The sequence below is a fragment of the Coturnix japonica genome, chromosome 5 (genome assembly GCF_054131305.1).
Source record: "Coturnix japonica strain WE chromosome 5, WE-NBRP24, whole genome shotgun sequence".
Classification (NCBI taxonomy): domain Eukaryota; kingdom Metazoa; phylum Chordata; class Aves; order Galliformes; family Phasianidae; genus Coturnix; species Coturnix japonica.
The window spans coordinates 53,455,459-53,477,154 of NC_140667.1; the positions used below are offsets into that span (position 1 = coordinate 53,455,459).

Here is a 21,696-nt window from a genome sequence, read left to right on the forward strand (position 1 = left end):
GTATGGATGTCTACATGGAGACATGTTGACTTCCACTCAGCAATCGATCAAAATGGTCACAAAGAGTTTAGACTACACCTCTCAGCCTAAGTCAGATGCACCCACTGTTCAATAGCTAATCTAGGGGAGGTGAGTTTAATATCCATTCAATTTAGTTATAAGGGTGTAAGAAGTAGGAAGCAGCCTGCATCCTAGGCTGGATGTGGCTCTGGGCAGCCTGGTCTGCTGGTTGGTGACCCTGCCCATGGCAGGGGGGTTGAAACAGGATGATCATAGTGGTCCTTTTCAACCCAGGCCATCCCATGATTCTATCATTTTAAGTGCTTCTTTCCACAAATTAACCACCAAATATCTTTTTGTACATTAAGCCTGCTCTTAAACAGTGATTTATTTTGCATACTCTGCTATGGGGTTGCCCTAGAGGTCCTTACTTATCAGAGCAAACGCTCTTAGGACTCCACTTTTTTTCCATAGCTTGACATGAGAATGCACAGAGCACTTAATGACTTTTGAGTTAATCAGAATTTCAGCAGCTTGAGAGCAAAGTAGTCAAGCCATAGAGGAAAAGAGAGAGACTCTGTTTCCCTCAACAGCCTGTACTGGAAGAAAGCAAGGATGGAAGAAGGAAACCTGGAGCATTGCTGCCAGATGAAAAACAGGGGGGGGAAAAAGCAATAGCTCATAAAAAGGTAAAAGTTAGAAGTGAGCTTTGCCCCACAGAGATCAGGCAGAACAGTTCTGAGAGAGACACTCTGTGGCCTTGCAAGAAGCAGAGCACAGTTGTGGCGTTCTGTGCAAGAAGCGTATGCAACGTAAGGTACACATGCCATTTTTCTGCTTCTTCTGCCCGGGCTTCTTCTTAGATGCTGCTGATTCGGATGGTGGAGTGGGCTGTTTTGTAACAGGGACTGGTTCTACTTTCTTGCCTGAAGACTTGGATCCTTCCGACTCCTTAGTTACATGATCATCTTGAGCTGCCTTCTGCTTCTTCTCCTTCTTCTTCCGTTCTCTAATGCCAGCAGATGCCTCAGTCGCACTCAGGGGAACAGCAGTAACGTGCTCTTCATCTGTACTCAGGGCATCAGAGAGCTTGAAGTCCCGAGGTGTGCTTTCAGAGTCAGATTCGTGGATGTTCCCATTCTGAGCTTCTTTCTTCTTGTTCTTCTTCTTCTCTGTTTTCTTTTTATCGCTCTTGGTAGGCGGAAGCTTTAGGTCCCTTTTCTGCTTCGCAAGGACTTCATCATATAATGTTTCTTTCATGAAGAGCCAGAAGAAGAGAAAGATGACTGTAATAACCACAGAAGGAATGAGGATGATGAAGTACGTAGACTCGTAAAACTCCATTGTGCTTTTTCTTAGCTATATTTAAAAAAAAAAAAAAAAAAAGGAAATCTGAAAGGCAAAATGAAACAAGAATTAGTTTTGGCAATGCATTCCTCAGGACTATTTCCCCCCTCCAATTAGAACAACAAAAGACACTTTGATATTGTTTCAGAAAAATCTTAAACGTAGCTTTTAATGACATTGTTAAGCTATATCGATGCTGGATAACTTATGCAATCATTTACCACTTCCTTTAAAGCTGTTGGCCTGTACAGGAAGGCACTGCAGGTTGTAAGGCTGATGATCTCAAAGAAGAGCAGTTCTCTTTCCCCACATTTACTCATCTTCCTCACCTCCCTTCCCAAATGCATTTTATTAACTTAAAGTTTTTGATATCAGAAACACAGGACACCACAGTTTCAGAGGCTGTGAAACAAGGACTCACAGATGCAGAACAACACTGACTCTTAAAATACATTTTTCTTCATCTAAATCAAGCATCCTGAATTAAAACTGGCACAGGAGGAAGGAATCTAACACAAGTTGTGTGTCCTACAACCTTTGTCACCCAACCGCAGCATCTCCTAAGACCATCAATATGTGCAGAGGTGCCCAACAAAAGCTCCTTCAAGGGCTAAAAAGATGAGGAAGGGTCTAGAGGGGAAGAAGTATGAGAAGTGCCTGGCGTCCCCTTGGCTTGTTGTCCCATAGCAGTGATTGAAGGGGAGCAGATGGGCCACACTGAGCCCTGCTCTCTGGTGACAGCAATAATTTTTGGACAGAGTGGCTGTGATAATATATTTGTACAGTGCATTGAACAGCACAGAAAGCAAGGAGTGGGAACTCTAATTTGGCTATTAAGTTATCAAAATAAACAGCTAACATTTCAATGCTCTGATTGTTCACCAGTTGTCTTAAGGCTAAGTCTCCTCTCAGTCTGTATACTCAGCTTCCTGAGCAAGCACAGCTTGATGAAAAGGTTTGCATCTGGAATTGCATCCAGGACAGGGTTTCAAAAGGGGCTGCAAAAGTGGGAGAAAAAGACCAGATGCATGAAACTAATTCAAAACAATTAGCTGCATCTGTTTGATAGACCCAGCTTCCTGCACCGAGTGATACGATGTTAGTTATCACTTGAAGGAATTTTGCTTCCACCAAAGTCAATATTGAATGTGTATGGGAGAAACGAATCCCTAAAGTAAATATGTGATTAAGCAGATTTTTCACGAGTGCAATTAAATTGATCATTACCATACGTTACTGCCACAATTACAGCAGCTAACCATGAAGAGCCCAGAACACACCAGCTCTGCTGAACACACTGTTAAGGAAACGAAGGCAAGTATGATGGTCCCTATATGCTTTACCCAGACCCCAAAAATGCTTTGGAAACTGTAATTAGAACATGTTTGTTCCCAGAAAGGTGATGTTTTATTTGCTAAAGAGGTGTGTATGCGGCTGGGAAAGCCCCAGATCTTCCTGATTAGCTAAACACCGTCGCATTAAAATCTCCTCTGTATTTTTTGAGTCCAAAGCGAGCACCAGGTAATGGTGTGACCTCCTGGAACAAACACATAAATTCCCCCTCCCAGCCCAGAATAAGCAAGGGAACTGCCACACTATTCCTGGGGGTGCCTAGGGCCAAGGGGATGGGGCCCTGGGCAGCCTGATCCAGCTGGAGGTATCCATCTCATGATAGGGATTGGGACTAGGTGGGCTTTATGGTCCTTTCCAACCCAACCAGCATCACCTCCTGGAGCACACCAAGGCTGACTCACAGGCAGGCTGCCAAAGCCACATCCTTTACCACCTGCTCCTTGCCAAGAGGTCTTTGCAAGGTGACACCCTCACTACTGGGTACATGGGCATGGGTTTGCCTTGCAAAGCTGCCAGCTGTCTTCCAACAATCCCCAATCACTAAAGCAACTTCTCCATTCCCATTTATACTTCCATATTTCTCAACAAGCCACCAAGGAAGAAACAGAAGCAATCAGTAGGGGAAAAAATCCTATAATGCAATAAGAGAAACAGGACAGAAGCTCTTCCTGTTAAACCTGAAAAAAGTGAATGCTGCACAACCTGAAAACCTCCACACATGAGCTCCAAAATTGTCAAGCCACGGCTTGCACACACCCTCAATGGAGCTGAGACGTAGCACAGAAACCTCAAGTTGCTTTAAATCTTAAGGTTATGCAGTTAAACACTCATCTCATAAAACCATACATGGAAAAGTATAGGGCACAAATGATGGAGCAGGTCAGCCCGTGCCCACACAGCACGTTCCAGGCACTGCATCTGTCCCAGTCTGCACACAGACCCGGTTAATGTTCCCATCCAGCATTTAACAAAAGAATTGCACTTCTGCTTCCTTGAACAAAGGCCAGGCTGCAGAAACTACTTCTGAGCTCCAGTACAGTGTTATAGCTTGCACCTGACTTCCTCTGCTAGTTAACACTGGTCTGGATTTCATAACACACCCTCTGCTTTCTGCATTGAACTCTAAGGTTTCACTCGGCACCGACACCGCATTTCACGGGGATATTCATTCAGTTTAGGTCCAGGGGATTAACTTACTTGGGAAGGCAGAAATAAATTATAGCTCCATCTGGCTAATGAGTCACCTGTAGCTTAGACCCAGCACGTTACAGGCACTGCTCCTACCAACACCATGTCATCTCCAGACATTTGTGCTTCTAAAAAGGTAACATTAAACATAGGGGAGAAACACAAGATCATATCACAGAATCATAGAATAGCCTGGGTTGAAAAGGACAACAATGGCCACCTCGCTTCAACCCCCTGCTGTGTGCAGGGTCACCAACCAGCAGCCCAGGCTGCCCAGACCCACATCCAGCCTGGCCTTGAATGCCTGCAGGGATGGGGCATCCACAGCCTCCTTGGGCAACCTGTTCAGTGCGTCACCACCCTCTGGGTGAAAAACTTCATCCTAAGATCCAACCTAAACCTCCTCTGTCCCAGTTTGAATACTAAGCTATTTAAGATAGACACACGTCTTAGCTAAGGCAGCAGCTCCTTTAATTGGGGTTTCTCCCCAGGCATCCCAAAAAGGAGGATCATCCCAAAAACAGCTTCACTCCCAAACTCATCCTCCCCCACCAGCTCATGCAGCAACACAGGCACGGGAAGAAGGAACTTAAGCCTGATTTGACATGGGGAACAAAATGCAGCAGGTTCAGCTCCTCATCCATACAGCACAGGCAAACAGCTCAGGTAATGCCTGAGCATCATCTAACCCAGGGCTCAATACCACAGAGGAAGAGCTGCCTGAAACCCCAGAGATGTTTCATTTCACATCAGCATTGCTGCTGAGTTGCAGAGTTGGAACATAAGGGTTTCTTTTGGCAAGGTGGGTGTTTGCTTTTTATTTATTTACAGCAATCATGTAACATCACAGGAAAACCAACTTGTTCTGTGCACCAATACATGACATTGAAGCCAGCAGAGCTCCTGAAACGTGACACTACAGGCAGCAGTGAAAGCCAGGCCATCACAGCAGGCAGGGATTTCAGTCCATCAAACTTGCCCCAAGCTCGTTAACACCCGACTATTTTCAGCAGGTAATGAGCCCTTGCAGTGCCATGTCCTCCACCTTCCCATTCCAGGGTTATACGCTCCCAAAACCATTCTGCACTGCAAAGGAGCAGACTGAGGAACGGAGCATAGGAATAGAGTGAGGAATAGACCATACCTGAACATCATTTTAAAGGCAGAAAAATAAGGTGCTACATACATATATATCTCACCTGCCACCTGTGTGAAAGGCACAGCTCCCAGTAAGCTCACACCACCTTCTTCCAGGTTGCTTTTTAAGCTGCACAGTTGAAAGGCATGCAAAATAAAAGCAGCCATAACCCAGAAAACTCATAGATCTAAACTGACCTGCAGCTTTGATCCAGATGGCAAAGTCCAATCCACTTTCTTTATATTAAACCCTGCATCCAGAGCTACACTTGACAGCCTGTTGGCAGAAGTCCTCTCAAAACCCAGAGCTGGTGCAAAGCACAACAAACAGCCGTGCAAATTCGGAGGGTTTCATTTAAATTACAGCCCTGACAGCTTGACTCCTACAGCCAGAGGAAAGCTTTAGCCACCAGTATTTACACACCGAGCCATTCGAGTATTAAAGTAACTCCTACCTGGGAAGGAGATCTATTCAAGTGCAGCTCAACAGTGCTCAAAACCCCCTCCCAACTGTTAACAGCGAGAGGCAGAAGACTTGTCAATAAATCTTTCCCTTCTTCGCTTGATTACACTGATACAATTAAGCCATTTGCAGAGCACGATCTCAGCGATTCAAATACCCTCTAGGTAAATATTTTCCATTCCAAACGTGCCGCTGTTTGTACCATCTGTTGGGCTCTGCCTGCTCTCAGCTGCTTGATGTTAGTTAACAGAAACACGCCATTTATTGAATTCCAGAAAAGAGTCATTTTGCTTCAACTGAAGCCTTTTTATTTGCTTCCCACCCTTTTTAAATATAGCTTTAAAATCAACACCTTGGGGGAAAAAAATGCTGCAGCAGCCCTGCAGCTGATGAGATACATCCCAAGCTTGGAACTAACTTCAGCTAAAGCAGAGAGAGCAACCTCACATTGACACAGAGATAGAAATCCTCCTGTCCCAGCATCCCCAGACCCACCTAGACCCCTTTGGTGAAGCCTTCTAGGGTTGCTGGCACCAGTACATGGACACTGTTATCACTCGGGGCTGAGAAATCTTAAGAAAGAAAGGTTTTCTTGCAACTTTCACAAAGGGATGGTATTTGGGATAATGGTAGGGGTGGCACCAGGATGGGGAGAACACATTCTCAGCCCCACCAGGCTGCATGCCTTCCCTTGAAATTCCATCTCCTAACATACAGCATTAATGTCAGTTTGAGGCTCTGCTGGCATCCCAAGCTGGGCAGCAATACAGCCAAGGTCACTACCGCAGAAGCTCCAAGGAGTCATAATATCCCCAGCTGTATCTCTCACTTGCTGTCCTCCAGTCTTGGGCACTTCCAGAGATAGGCACCAACAGCTTTCTGGGCAGCACAATAAACCCAACCTCGAGTTAAGCCTTAGCTTTGGCTCTACAAGCAACACAAACCTGGGTTTACATTCTCTCTCATGCCATATTACCTTCTCTTTCTCAGCCATATCAGAGTAGGATTACCTACTAAAAATAAGAGACAGAGCTACCAGATTAATGGCCAAAGCAAGTTTACTTTATCAGCCTGAAGAGCAGCTCCTGAGCATCGTGAGGTCTCTAGCAAGATGAACCAGGCACAGATTTAAGGCACCTTAGGTCAGCACCTGAAAGCTGTGTGCCCTGCACCTGGATGGGAAGAGGCAGGCCCTGTCTGTTCTGCTATTTTCATCAGCTGTTGGAGAAGTTAACAGAGGTTTGTACAAGCCAAGCTGATGCAACAGTCCAGAACAGCTCAGGTTTACTACACACAAAAGCCATTTAGACAAATTTTAAGCTACTATGAACCTCAACAAAGGTCTTCTGACATCTGCCCAGCCTGTTGTATAAACACCCATCGTCTCACTCAGCCCCGCTGCTCACAGCCCTGCAGCTGCAGGTTGGTACCCGGCTGTGCTCTCATTGCACCCTCCTCATCCCCTCCTCCATCTGCTGACACAATGCAAACATCATCATGCCATGCTTGCTTCTGCCAAAACCATGCAGCTCTCAGCTGGGAGGCTATCAGGCAATCTAACACCCATGCACTTTAATCCTCTTCTGACACAGCACTAAGCTGTACTGGCAAGAGTGTATTTCTTCTTCTGAGCCACCCACACTTACCTGGCTGGGCTCTGGGAGCTCTGCTTGGATCAAACAGGCTCTGCAGCACTTGGAGCCGTGATGCTGCTCACTCTGGTCACAAAGAAGGCTCAAATTCCAAGCTAAAAACAAGAAACAACACAAACCCTAACATCCTTTCTTGAGCAATCTGTGGCTGCTACGTTCATTTTACTTCCACATCCAATTCAGCCTCTGCAAGCACAGAGGGACAGGGGAAAGCAGGTACAAGCAGCAGCTCCATGGTACCTAAACTCCTCTTGTATTATATACCTTGCTTATATTTAGAAAAAAATCAGTTTGAAATAAGACAGAAACAGGATGGAAAAGGTCTGCAGCTCAACTTCTTTTTTTTGTCCCTTTTAAAATGTCTCTGCAGATTGCTGTGAAAATATGAATGGAATCCAAGAACTGGGAGGCTCACTTAGAAAAGCGGAAAGAAAAAAAACCACAACAGGTTTTTATATAGGAGAATGCAACTAGTGAAGGAAAAGCCCCAGGTGTGTTACCTGCCCACATTGCAGTGAGCACCTCAAGGGCCCTGCACAGCCCCTCAGCCTCACGAACCTGCAGGGATGGGGCACCCACAGCTCTGACCATAGTGAAGGTCACTCCGTCCTGTTTGTAGGCTCCCTTTAGGTCCTGGAAGTCTACACTGAGCTCACCCTGCAGCCTTCTCTTCTCCAGGCTGAACACCCTCAACCTGCCTTCATAGGAGAGGTGCTGCAGCCCTCCGAGCATCTTCAAGCCCTCTGCTGGACCCTCTGTATCAGCTCCACATCCCTCCCATGCAGGGGCCCAGTGCAACTCAAGCAGATCCTCAAGAACCCAAGGAGCTCCTGAGATATACATACCTGGGATTGCCCCAACCCAAGCACAGCAAGAACAGTCTTAGTTTATTGCTTGATTCCCATAATTACAACCTAACTCAACCCTCAGCAGTCAGACATGTCAGCGCGCACACCGGCATTTCTCTGGACACACAAGTGCTGTTCCCAACCTCCCACTCACCCCACAGGTCCCACAAGCAGTGATACTGATGGAGCCACAGAGAGGCTCTGACCCTGCAGGGCTGCTGAACACTGCGGTCCCTCCAGCAGAACCAATTAACCTTCAACCCCCCCCTTTCCCCTCCCCCCAACACACACACACACACCCAACCAAGCAGTCTCACAGCCAGGCTGTGCACACCCCAGCAATGTCAAGCTACTGCCCTGCAAAACTCCACCCACAATCAAGGTCTTGCATGGAATTGGGGAGCAGAGGTAATGGGGTAAAGGGCAGACAGAGCCTCAGCATAAATGAGAAAACATGCAAGTTTTCCTATAATATGTCACCAATGCTTTCCTCAAGGGTATGTTACACCCATAGTAAGAGCGTTAACTTCATTCCTATTAGAATTAATTTTCTTTATAGGGGAAAGAAATCAGGCAAAGATATTTTTAGTACCAACACCATAAAAGCAACTTCACTAAGACATAAATGCATATTTAGTGGATGAGAGCAAAGTCATCTTCTGCCAAGGCAGGTATGAGCCCAGGAGAATCATTTGAACATTCCATTTCTGAAGTGAAGCATGTGCCTGCAGCCCCCTACCCTGCTGCAAGAGGAACAAAGGAAAAGGAAATGACTAATCAAAGCAACAGCGCGTTAATATATTTTGGTATGTGGAAAGGGAAAATTGTAGTGCTTATTTTTAACATTCCCAACAGGGGAATGCGCTTCCATACGTGTGCCAGCCACCACGTAGCCTCAGCAGCTCAAAGGAGGGGGGAAAAAAGGACTGAGTCTAGGCAAGGAGTTACGTGTTTTCTTCCATCTCCCTCCCAGCAGCCTGAGGCTCTGTGTGTATATATGCCCAATGCATATAATTTCCATCCTCCCTGCACTCTTTGCTCCCACTGGAGGCTCTTAGGAGCAAACATGGGAATAGATCTCAGCACAACAGGGCAGGAACCCAAAGGACCCTTGTGATAACCCAAAATGAGAGCTTTCTATGCCCTCCCTAAAAGGGACCAGAGCCAATCAGTGCACTAACAGCCTGCCCTGGTCATTTGTGCATTGGGATGGCACAGCACAAACACTGCTGGTCCGCTGCCTGTCTGTCCCATTCAAATTGTTCCTCCACTTTGTAATTAAGGACTTCGATTCCCCATCTTGCCAAGCCCCAAAAGGCTCATTGTATTAAAACCATTTTAAATGATGCCACTGCTGAACTGTAACAATTCAGATCCCCACAGTTCTGACACCATCAAACTCAAAAGCAGCAGAGAAACTAACACTGACCGTCCTTACAACAGGCTTCGCTATCACCACCCTACAGGCTGCTGGAAGCCCAAAGCTTATGCAGGTCTTTATCCTGGTGCTGCAAAATGACAACCTCGGTCATTCCACCAGCAAGATTTTCCCATTCTTTCTGTTCAGTCTGTTATACAAAGAGACTGGATGGCTGACAGAAAAGAAAGTGCTTCGTTAACCTTTCTGCAACTCAACCATCCATTTGTTGAACGGGGGAGGACAAAAGGAGAAGCCACAGCAGGGGGGGGTTCCTAGAGGGAAGTGCGACTGCCCTACCTTGGAAACAGGCAACAGGTTCAAGGAGAGCTGTTAATTCACATAGGGAAATCATAACCTTTAAGTGATCACAAATCGTATCTGATTGAGATGCTTTCATGTGGGTTCTTCTCACTACCTGAAGTTTCGAGATAAGGCACGGGTTAACGACTCAGCAGCTGAGTGATTTCAGTTGTATCTAAATAGAAACTAAGTGTGATTGCTGCATCAAAGTTACTGGCATCATAAATAGAGGCATCATCAACACACATAGCACAGCTTCCAAACTAGGACCTAAGAGCCCCCCAGCCTCACATTGCTGCACACAGCTGGGGAAGCACCCTATCAGCACAGCTATTTTTGCCTTCACTACTACATCCCACAGCCACGGTGGAGGAAGAAACAACACAGCAGTAGGATTCAAACAACCTGAGCTGGCACCGCTTGCTCTCCTCACTTCCCCTTGCTCTGGACTATCCCAGTGCCATACCCAGCCCACCAGCTTCCTCCAGCCTTACCTCGCAGGGTGGAGCTGAAGCCAGAGGACAATGCTGGCATGGGAACAAATGCAGCCGTGGCCTGTTCCTACCCATTTTTAACTGCAAGTTGGAAATATGCTTTCAGTAATCAAGGCAATGAGCTGCTCGGTGTGGCAGCAGCATTGCCTGCAGCCTTCATGTCCCAAGCAACCAACCATGTTACTGCAGGCACCTCACTGCTAGAGCTGCACCAAGACACCACTCTTTTACCTTGCAAACCACTTGTGCACAGTAACACATGCAGGAAGCAGCACAGTATTCCAGCACACAGTCTTAAATTAGAGCAGTAAGCTGCCCCCCAGCACCAGGGGAAAGGCCCCTCCACAGCTTCTTCATGCCCTTTAATTAAGCCAAAGCAATCAGCTGAGCTGATCAGCGTGCTCAGATGTGAACTACAGCTTTCAGATACATGTAGGCTTAAGAACATGCGAGGTTGCTTTAAATAATGAAAGGAAAAAAAGCCACTCTAGAAACGTTCAGCAAAAGAAATGTGGAGTGATTTAGGTCATTTCCTTCATGCTTCTCTGGGTTCTCACTCTCCTGGCTTTCCTGCCCCACAGTCTGCTCCTCCTTTGGCATGCAAGGATTTCATCAATGTTTCACAGCAATCACACAGATGCAAAGTTAATTGCCTCCAACTCTGGTTACACCTCTACCGCTCCTGCAGCCTGTAATGGACAGGGGGGATTAAGAAATCAATTAAAGAAATAGGCACACCAGTCACACAGCCTTTGGAAGAATGGGGGGTGGGGGGGGGAAAGAGGAGGAAAGCAGGGGGGGTGAGGCATGGAAACACCTCATCCAGGATTTCCATTGGCTTTCACAACTTTTGAAGCAGAACCCACCAGCTGGCACTCAGTACATGGCTCAGCCTGCAGCACACAGGCTGTAATCATGCCTCAGCAACCCTCCCACCGATCCATATATTTAAGTGCATCAAGGAGGAGATGAGAGCCAACCTATCACCCCATAAACACCCTGTGAGCTCCCAGCCTTGCAGGGAAAGCCTCCCGCCGTTGTGCATTTTGTACCAGGCTCCAACCCATTAAAAGCTACTTTAAACAAAAATAAACGTGTTTGTACATACACACACATGCACGCTAAGCTGTAAAGAGGTTTACTAAATTTAGCACGCAACCCAATCCTAGCAGCACCATAGCAAGGGCTGTGGATATGGAAGTGACCTTAAAGGAAGGTAACAAGTGAGGACTGAAGGTAGTGCCTAGCAAGCAGAAATCATAATGTGCCCCACAAATCCTCCCTGAAGCCTGGCAGTTTCCAAGGCTTTGAGATATGGCCTTTGTCCCTCTTTGGGGCAATGCATGTCATTGGCAAGGATGCTTTCCCAGCAAACATTAGGCCAAGAACTCTCCGGTCAGTCTGAATATGGAGAAGTGAAGCTCTGGTGGATCTTTGCCACTGCTGTGAATATAAAATGAGGCAGCATTGGTAATGTGAAAAAGCAGCAGTTTTTAATCACTTCATCTCAGCGTAAGTTGCACACACTCCCAACAGGTATTTACACAAGCAAAGGTCAGTAGGCGTGAGCTGGGATACAGCATTCATTCACATGCTCCACTTTGCTACCAGCTTCCCAACAACACCCCCACTGAGAAGCACAGACACCTCCTGGTCAGTGAGGAAGATGTGCTGAGCCCTCCTCCCTGGGTTAAAGGAGGCAGAGAAGCTCCCTCCCAGCCCCAGGAGGAAGAGCCTTTCAGCAACAGCACCGCTCAACTCAGAACTGAAAATGCCCTTTGTGAGGCTGTGCATGATCTGCTGTAGTCCTTGTTCCTGCTGCTCTCAGATGAGCCTGAGAAGGGCAGAAGTGATACTGCAACATGGTCCACTTGTTCATAGAGCTTCCTTCCAAAAATGGGATTCCACTGCATATAAAATCACAGGCACTGGCCTTACTTTCCCTTCTGCTACACAGGAAGGCAGGAACCTCCAACCTCCCTGTGTGCCAGGGTGCTCAGACAGAGCTGCAGTGGGCAGGTTTGGGTTCCCAGCAGGAAGAAATCCACCGGACCCAAAGCGAGGAGCAGGGCTGAGTCACAGCCCTGAAATACTTCTGCCACTGGGCACTTGCCTTGAGAGCTCGGGAACTGCTCACTTCCTCCCACAAACAGGGCTGCGCCAGTTCTGGACTCACTCAATGAAGATTTTCAACTCAGATTTTCAACTCAGAACTCCCTAGAGGACAGGCTGAGGGGGAAAAAAAAATAGTCATAGGCAGTGGTCAGATTAAACCAGGAACAACACAGTTATCAGCTGCCTGACATTATAGGCTCCCTTATCAGTCAGTCATGATTTGGTCCAATCCTGGCACTCTCCCCAAAGAGCTGAACCTTGTGCAATAGCTTAGTCATCATCTGCTTCGACAGCTACGCGCTTGCAAATGGATTACAAGTCCTTCCCAGTGCCCCTGCTGGCAGCAGTCTCCTTGCAATACTCCTCATGGTGCATGGCATGGCCTCCACAACCAGACAGCTCAAGGCAGGGATGCTTTCACCTCCCAGGCTCAGCAGCTTCCTTTACACAAGGTGCAGGCACAACTAAGACACCTCTGCACGCAATGGCAGGAGCAGGATGTACTAGAATTTGCCTCTGCCCTAGAACATCCCACCTGCCATTTTAAGTCCACGTAAGAGAACGTAACCAGGAGCAATGCAGAATGAAGCCAACGTTTCTGCTTTAAGAAATGGTGGGGATCGGAATCTGGATGGAAGAGAATGAGGAGCCCAAAATAACCAGGCTGGGTTGATATTGCTGTAGCTGTGACACAGCTCAGTGGAAGGTTACAGACGCTGGACCGAGGGGCTTCCCTTCTGCAGGGCAGGAGCTGGAGCACATTTGGAAGCATCGTGAATCATGGGCATAAATATACCATCCTTAAAAGCCTTCAACACCCCCATAATCCCAAAGCTTCATTCTCCCTGGGTCATTCACAAACGCTGCATGAGCTGGACGCCAGTCAACCCGTGGTCAGCCATTCCATTAATACGTGTAGCCCAAAAATGAGGAGTCACGTTTTGCTGTTTGACACTCAAACACCTCCCCTGACACAGCAAAAAAAAAGCTTTCCCTGATGCTCAACTCATGATTCAACCTGAAGAAAACCAGCAGCTCTGTTCCAGATCCTCAATTCTACAGCACAGAGCTGCTTCCCTCTGAATGGCAGCAGGTAGCAACGTGCCTGTGCATCAGAGCAATCTGCAGCATCACCCAGCCCTGAGCAGCTCCAGCCAGCACAGCACAGAGCAGACAGCAGGGTCAGCAGTCTGCCATAGGAAGGTGCCAGCCCTCACACTGCTCCCAGCACCGAGGTACGTGCAGCTCCAGGGGACCTTGCCTGGCGATAAGATCGGACTTTGCAGCAGCACTTTGCCTCCACACTGAGAGAACCCTGTGATAAATGGCACTTTGCAGAGTTTTGCTTGCATGGGACGTGGAAGTTCCGTGCAGCTGACAGCGACAGTTTGCTGGTACCGCTGGTGGAGAACAACGCTATTTGTAATAGGGATCATTAAGGTTGGAAAATGAGTAGCTTGCCAACGCTGCTAATTTACAGACACTTTCTCTGAGTTATTATGCAGCCTCAGAGCAAGCTGAGATGAAGTTCAACTCGCAAAGTGAGGAAGCTGCTCCTCTTATACATCAGTCTTTGAAAGACAAGGGGAACAAACTGCAGCTGCTTCTGCTCAGCAAGAGGAATTTAAAGCTGTGAATGTTGATAAGCGAGGTAGGACACAAAGAACTAACAAAAACAAAGCACGGTACAGAAAACAAGGGGGAGAGCTGCAAGAAAATAGCTCTTTTGCTTGTGATTAACCCAAAATCTCAGCCTTCCTGCCCCTCCTCTCCCTCCCATCCCCCAGACGCTGCACAGCAAAACCGAAGGCTCAACATTCCTGAGCTACTTCTTTGCATCACATAGAAACAATATTCTTCATATTTGTGTTAGGAAGAGGCAGAAGGAGCCTCCCAGAGCTCTCACGTACATACTTACACCAGAAACTATTTCTCTTTTTCCTCCTGTTTCAGCAGCATCTAAAAGCCTGACTAAAAAAAATCACCTTTTGGGTTAGATAGGAAGCATTAAAAAGGATCATGAGATTTACATTCTTTAGCACCTCAGATTAGTGCCGTTTCCACAGTCGTTATTTCCCCTTCCAGCATCCCACCGAGCTGCCATTAAAGAACACCCACATTTGAGCACATTCTGGTATTTCTGATACCAACAAGGTGCCGGAGCATCCTGGCCAATATGACAGCAAGGCAGCAGAATTTATGCATTCACAAGCAATCTCCATTCAATGTCGCTGCACTGACTGACACTGCACCAAGCCTGTCCTGTGCCTGGCACCTATTTTTAGGGCCTAAGCTGACCTGACAGTGCCCCCCATAAGCTCATTTATTCAGATTCACTTATTCATTCTAATATAATCTAATTAAAGTGCAGCTCTCCTGCACACGGGCAGCAGTGTGGAAACCAAGGGAGGACAAAGCTCAGGCAAAGGCACCTGGCCCAGGAGCTGCTCCTGCTCCTGCATGGAAAACCTTGCAGAGGAATTGCAGATGCTGTCTGCATGGGTCCCCCCTCAGTGCTGCAAACTGCTGCAGCAGCCTGGCTCAGCACAGGCACGTATCATTGCAAGCATCGCTGCTCCCACTCCAAACTAAATGGAAATAAAAGATACAATTAAACACCAAGGAAGAAACATCCCATGCTCTCAGACAATGCTCACAGCAGCAGGCACAACATTCCCAAAGCAGAAAGCAGATACAACCTTCAAGGAGTGTCAACAAGTCCACGTTTTATAAACCATTACTTTGAAGGCTTCATTCACCCTGGTAAGAACTGCTAAGTTTCCAACGCTCAGAAGCAGCAGCCATCTCTGCAACCAGCTGGAGTTCAAGACACGCGAGCAGGAAGAGAACTTTCAGCTTCTACAGTATAAATGCATATATATTTAAAGGCATCACGCGTTCTGTTTGGCCACCTCATATAATGACAAGAGGAGAAACAGATTCCTGCATGCCACAGTCAGGCAGCTCTCCCCGATCTACCATCTCTGCAGCTGGTGCACAGTCACTGACTAGAAGTGATTTGCCTGGCACAGATTTAGCCCCTGTGTCACCAGCCTGAAATCATCACCCGATGAACACCAGAATGTTTGGGAGCTTACGACAGAAAGCAGGCCCCCAGACCACTTGTTTTGTTAAGGACAGTCCAATCGTGCTTGATTTGCCAACATAGCTGAGCAGGACGCTTAAGAACTAAATACAAGTGTATAAAACTCGCTTTCTAGTAAGAAGGTTTTGATGGGTGAAAGATTTTTATCAGGAAGGAAACGAGAAGAATATGGATGAGAGGATTGGAAGGAACATAAAGACTTTGACTCGTTTACCCTATCAGAACAAGCAGCTCTGAGGGGATACAACTGCTCCTTCTAATTGCCTCAGGGAGGGAAAACAACTGCTTAAACCAAATGGCGGTTCTAGATCAAACACAAATGATACAAACCAGCCATAAACTGCATTAGACTGGCAGCACTGCAATTGTTCTGAGACCTACAGGAGGCTGTGGAGCAGCTTTCCTGAGGTTGTGGTGGTGTAGACTGAACCGATCAAGTTCAACTCAAAAGCGGTGATATAACAAGCAGTGCTCACAACATGGATGTTTCCTATACACTGAGAAACTAAACTTGACCTTTCCGAGGGTTTTTATGCTTCCAGCCTCTCACCAGACCACATGCTGGCTTCATGTTTGGAGCAAGCAGCATGAAGGACCCTCCTGCTACAACATAATCTGGGACGGCTCTTGCCCTGCTCACCCAGGGGGTGGAACTCAGGAGCCGGAGTTCTCAGCAGTCAGTGGTGAGAGATGGGTGTCCTGGCAGCAAAGGAGAAGGGATTAGGAGCAACCAAGCTGGATGCTTAAAATAAAACAAGTGTCCTCTTCAGCCACATCCTTAGGGTAAGGGTCTCAGCCAATAGAGTATCTGAGCTACACCCACAGCCTCTGAAATCCATGCAGAATTTCAGTTCTGGAAGGATTCTGTCAAACCCAGGTTTACGGTGCCAATGCTCAAGCAATGATTAGACAGTTTTGTGCCAGAATCCCAGACAGACAGAACAGATGATGCAAGGGCAGGCTGTTCTGTGGTTAACACAGCAGTTTGACACAGACCTGATCGTGCCTTCCCCTCCTCTTTAAGGTGTTTCAGAAGCAGGGATTAGCAGACTCATTTACCCAAAGCAAGGTTTTGATGGCAGTGGGGTATAAAGAATGAAATTAACAACTGTTATACTGGTATACTTCATACCCTCCTACTACTGCTATTTCTGACAGCAGAAAGCATCTTCTTGAAACCGGTTAGATAAGGAAGGGGAAAAAAATATGTAACAAAAAAGGTATGTATGTAGTAACTAACAGAGCACTGCCATTTGTATCCAAACCCCAACCCTTCCCTACCGCAGCTACACACAAAAGTTATTTTAATCACAGCATACAGAAAGCAGCATCAGCATATGAGGCAAGAGAAAAAATATGTGGTAAAGCAAGTTACATTGCCTGCTGGTGGATAGGAATCACAGCGCAGTTATGGGACGGAAAGCAGCGGCACTGCCAGCCTGAACCTCACTGTGCAGCTGGGAATGGGAAAAGTGAGGACTCCCTCTTACTTCCACAGTGCTCTGAGCTCCTACCAGGGATTTCTGCCTTGTCATATGCGAGGAGATGTTAAATAGGACTTGTCAGCTACACCTGCTAAATGCCATATGGGCATTGTTGGGCAGAGGATACGATGGAGGTACTGGAAAGAAAGGGGGGAAAGAGGATTTTAAGTAGAGAATGACTACAGTGAAGTATCAGCTCAGCTCCCCCTTTGTAGAAGCGAATAGTGGGGGAGACCCTCTTCTTTAAGTTCTTCCATTCGTGACTATACACAGCACAGCCTTTCATAAAGGTTGTCAATTGATGAGATTGAAATACCTCGCTAGAAAGTAGCACTGGGCACTGCTTAACACAGAAGAGACACTACAGCGTGTTATCCTTAACAATGTCTATTTAATTAAAAGAAGGAGTGGGCTGGAATTAGCTGGGCCAAAACACAAGGCCTAGATGGAGCCTCACCCATGGGAAATTGGCTCTTGGGACCCCAGTGATGGACGGGGAGGTTCAGCATCCCACAACCACTGCCCAGCAAACAGCAGCAAAGCCAACCAAATAAAACACCCTCAATAAACGCCACACTACCCCAGGGCTGCCTCCATCCCGGCACACAGGGCTGGGCACACATTGTGAGGAGGGGAAAAACCTTCCTCTCCTCGCAGTGATGAGCGCTCCCCCGTTTTTACTTCCACAGTACGGCCACTTTAAGGTTATTAAAGACAGACAGACAGGCAAGCAGGCAGACAGACAGACAGACAGACAGACGGCCTCGCTCCCTCCCCTCCCAGCCCCGCTGCCCCACGAGGCCGCTGCTGGGAACCGCCGGCCGAGGCCTGGGCCCGGCCTCCCCGCCCGCACCTGCCCGAGCCCGGCCGGGCCTAGGCCCAGCGCCCCGCAGGCCGCACCGGGGCCTTATCGCTCCCCGCACGGCCGGGCCGGGCCTACCCTACCACCGGGAGGGACTCACCGCGCTGCGGGGCCGGAGTGGAGAAGCCGGGCCGGTGGCTGCGCGGCGCTGGCTGGCAGGAAGGGAGCGGGCGGGGAAGGAGGAGGAGGAGGAGGCGGTGCCGCACGGCCCCGGCGCTCCCAGCCCCCCTCCCTTCTCCCTACTCCCGTTAAAGGAGTGGAGCTGCCTTCCTGCTGCCCTCACTGTGCATAGAAATGGTGCGGGCCTGCGGGGCTCCCCACGGGCACCGAGCTGAGAACGGCCCAGGAAGACCGAGATACAAAGCTGCACTGCCCCTTTACAACGGTGAAACCAAGGCACGGAGCTGGGGAACCCTAATGTCCTCAGACCCTGCGGATGACACATTGCTGTGCATTCCGACTGTGCTTCTTGCTGTGGTTTGTTCATTGGAATAAACCCGCTGTCCCTAAATTTCCCTTGTTTGATTCGAAACTCTCATATCTGCAGACTAAACCTCCTGAGAAGCAGCCCGACGTGCAAAGTTACATGCTCAAAGGATGGGATGCTATTGAAGCAGCAGGCCCAGGTGAACAACATGAGATTCAACTTCATGGCAACCCACTGTCAGTCCGAGTTGGGGGCTTCATCATTGCCAGCATGAGAATGCTGTGTTCCATTGCCCAATATATAAGGCAGTCACCAATCAGATTATTGCAAAACCCGCTGCAGAGCGACCACAGTGCAGATGAGCAGCAATGCTGTATGCCCCGGCTGCAGGAAGAAGATAATGCAAACAATGCTGAAATCCCAGCACCGCTGGGCAGAAAGAAAAGTGTCTGAAGTGCCCCCAAACCTTCATTTTTGTTGGGATTTTTGCATTCTTAGATGGCAGATCTGTGGGTTTGGGGATGGCGCAGGAGGAAGACAACTGCAAGGCTAAGGCAGGGAAGCTGATTGTTGCTAATGTAGGATAATGCAAAGTATTGCATACTTTGTAGGAGAGAAGGAGAGATCCTTATCAGTGCCAGCAACAAGCCTCAACACTTCACTGATTCAGCCTCACTTTCCTGGCTGGGGAAAAAAAACTACGATGACCAAATGTTCTTTTTACCTCTGCTTATTTGCATTCAGATTCAGGGTTTGAGGGCCCTTCCAAGCCAACCATTCTGTGGTTCTATGGCAATTAGCTTTTCCTCCAGAAGGATTCTAGATCTTAAGTCAAAACCAACAGCGACAGCTCAGAGCTCACTGCAAAGGGAAGAGTCTTTTATGCGACTCCTCGGGTCATCAGGGCTGGGCCACAGAGGTGGAATTTAATTTCTAATCTGGAGTTTTCAAGCCTTCGTTATCAGATATAGCTAAAGGGATCACAGGGAGGCTGGGCAGAAAAGCAGCTTTCCAAACAACACAAGATTAACCTTTGAATTAACATTGGGAATAGTGCTTCAAAGTGAATTGCAGATATTCCTCCTCTTTCTGACTCTTTCTCTGTAGCACCGTAGCAGAAGATGAACTTTTAAGAGTTGGTTATCGTTAAGCAAAGCAAGTGAAGAAGTGTCCTAGAGGACACCTCTATTGCTGTAAGACACCTCTTACTCTCTGTTCCAGAAACAGCTCACATATTTCATTGATCATTCTGATTTTCCAGTTATTTTGCATGCTGTTCCACATTGATCTAACATGGCTCTGCCCCCAGATATTCGGTCAGGCTGGACGGGACTCTGGTGGAGGAGCTGGACCAGATGGTCTTTAAAGATCCCTTCCAACTCCAATGATTCTATGATCAGAGACAGCAAGTGGGAAAGCAGAGGACCCAAATAGGAGTGAGGCTGCACCCTGTATAATTCCAGCTGGGTTCCTGCTTAGGTGGAACAGAGATGGAGATGCAATGCTCTGCAGCACTGCAGAACCACACGTGTATGGCTTTATTACAACTGAGCTAACGATGCTTCTGGGCAGGCTGCAGCAGAAGGGGCAGAGCAATAGAAACACGCCTGTGTTAACAGCTAATTATGAGCACCGAGGCCCAAAAAGGTCAAGACAGGAGGGTCAGAGCGTCTGCTGACATCTGGCAGTGGTTTGGGGAAGTCTGGTTCCTCCCCAGGTCCTTGTTGACTCAAACACGCTGATTTGCTTGCTGCTAATCAGAGGAAGTGGTAACGAGGACTGACTAATCACTGAGCTGCACGCCCCGAGGACTCTTTCCATGTCAGCCGCTGCATCTTGCTGAGCAGCCAGACAACGCTGCTTTACTGGGATTCCAGCAACCCCTCAGCATCCTTCATGGTGTTTTGCATACAGTGAAAGCATTGCTGGATGCTCTAATTCCTGCAGATCTTACACCAAAGATCCTATGGAGCCCAGCCCCATTGTTCAAGTCCTCAGTGCTGCTGTGGCCCCGGCAAACTAAATTCATAGAGCTCTATTAGCACCTGCTGCACGCACACCTCTGCTTCTCTGTGCAAACACGCATGACTGCTGTTACTATACTGTTTCTCCAGATAGGGCTTAAAGGATCAGCATTTAATTGGAGCAGTAAGTTCAGGGTTTGAGACACGGTGCTTGCATTAGAGCCATTTGTCACAAAACTTGGAGGGAAGCATCAGCAGTCAGATGATCCATTGCACGCTCACCTCATTTAAATGCAATTCCATCTAGACAGAGCATTTGGCACAACGTTTAGGGAGATGACTTAACAAAAAGCTCTTCTGCAACCAGGTGTCTGATATATCCGTGTGTGAGCTGCCCAAGAAAGCCTGTAGCCATTAATTGCTAGGTGGCAATTAAGGTGTCAGCCAATGTTTAAAGCTCCCATTTGCCTTTTCTAGCCATTTTCAAGGCAGCACAGAAAATAAAAATAGAGCAAAGTGCTCTGCCTTCACTCTGCAGTCCAAGTGTGAATCCTTCAAAGCACGGCTGGGCAGGGAGAAGTGGATTTCTATGCAAACAACGTACAGAATGCCCTCGTTTAATCACTTGCTTTAGGCAAATAGGACAATTAAGTGAAGTTAACTGTATGGTTTTAAAGTCACCATTCAGTCCCTCAGCTGAGACAGATGGCTTTTTCTGATGTTGCTTCCTCTGTGGAAGGTTTGGCAATCCTTTCTGGGTTCAGTTCTCACCAACCCTCTGACGTGGGAGCAGGCAGGGCTTTCATTGCAGTGTTCTGCAGAAGAATGGCTCTTTTCCAGCCAGTTTGCCCCTCTTCCCTTTGGCAGAAGGGGTTTTCTTCCCTGGGCCCAGAAGCCAACTCATACCCAGCGCTGACCTCATGTCCCTACCAGGGGATATGTCAGATGTGCAGAAATGCTGAAAGCAAACCTGATGAAGATGTGTTCCTGTTCATTGCAGGGGATTTGGACTAGATGGCCTTGAAGAGCCCCCCTTCCAACCCAAAATGTTCCACAATTCTATGCCTGGGTCAAGGCAGAGGCCTCACCCACCACTGAGCTGATGCAGGGATGGACAGACAGCAGTGGGTGATACATTTACAGCCATTCATCCCATCATCCAGCGATCCCATCAAATGAAACCAGACTCTGCCCCAACTTTCAGCCCTCGTGACTGCACTCCTGTAATAGGGTCACTCCCAAGTGACACAGAGCAAGCCACTAAATGTCAAATCCAGTGGATCCGATTCTGTTCCTCTTTACACCGTCGCAGCCCAACGATGACACACTTTAATTACTCACAATTAAATGTCAGATTACTCACCATTACTCATGGTGCTTTCTCTCCTTCCCTGGAATAAATCTGACATCTACTCTCCCCTTCACAACAAGCCTGGTCCTGCTGGTACCAACACGGAGAGCAGTGGGCAATTGGAAGGTGCTGCAGAGGGAGATAACTCGCGCTTAGTAAATGGCTTATCCAGCTATTTACCCAAG

The 21,696-nt window shown here is 47.8% G+C and overlaps 1 protein-coding gene across 17 annotated transcripts in view; it reads right to left on the minus strand.

Annotated features, from left to right (window-relative positions):
* Window positions 1–17,941, minus strand: part of KTN1 (kinectin 1) — a 65,944-nt gene extending 48,003 nt beyond the window's left edge. For 8 of the 17 annotated variants that reach the window (XM_085549651.1, XM_085549649.1, XM_085549648.1 and 5 more), the window contains exons 1-2: window positions 17,870–17,941; window positions 927–1,392 (exon numbers count right to left, since the gene is read on the minus strand). In XM_085549651.1, coding sequence (XP_085405777.1) covers window positions 927–1,344 — 418 coding nt within the window. In that variant the 5' untranslated portion in view covers window positions 1,345–1,392; window positions 17,870–17,941. Of the gene's footprint in view, window positions 1–827; window positions 1,393–7,134; window positions 7,236–17,869 lie in introns of all 17 variants that reach the window. The other 9 variants (XM_085549647.1, XM_085549642.1, XM_015865836.2 and 6 more) reach the window with 2 other exon arrangements.
* Between the last annotated feature and the right edge of the window lie 3,755 nt (window positions 17,942–21,696).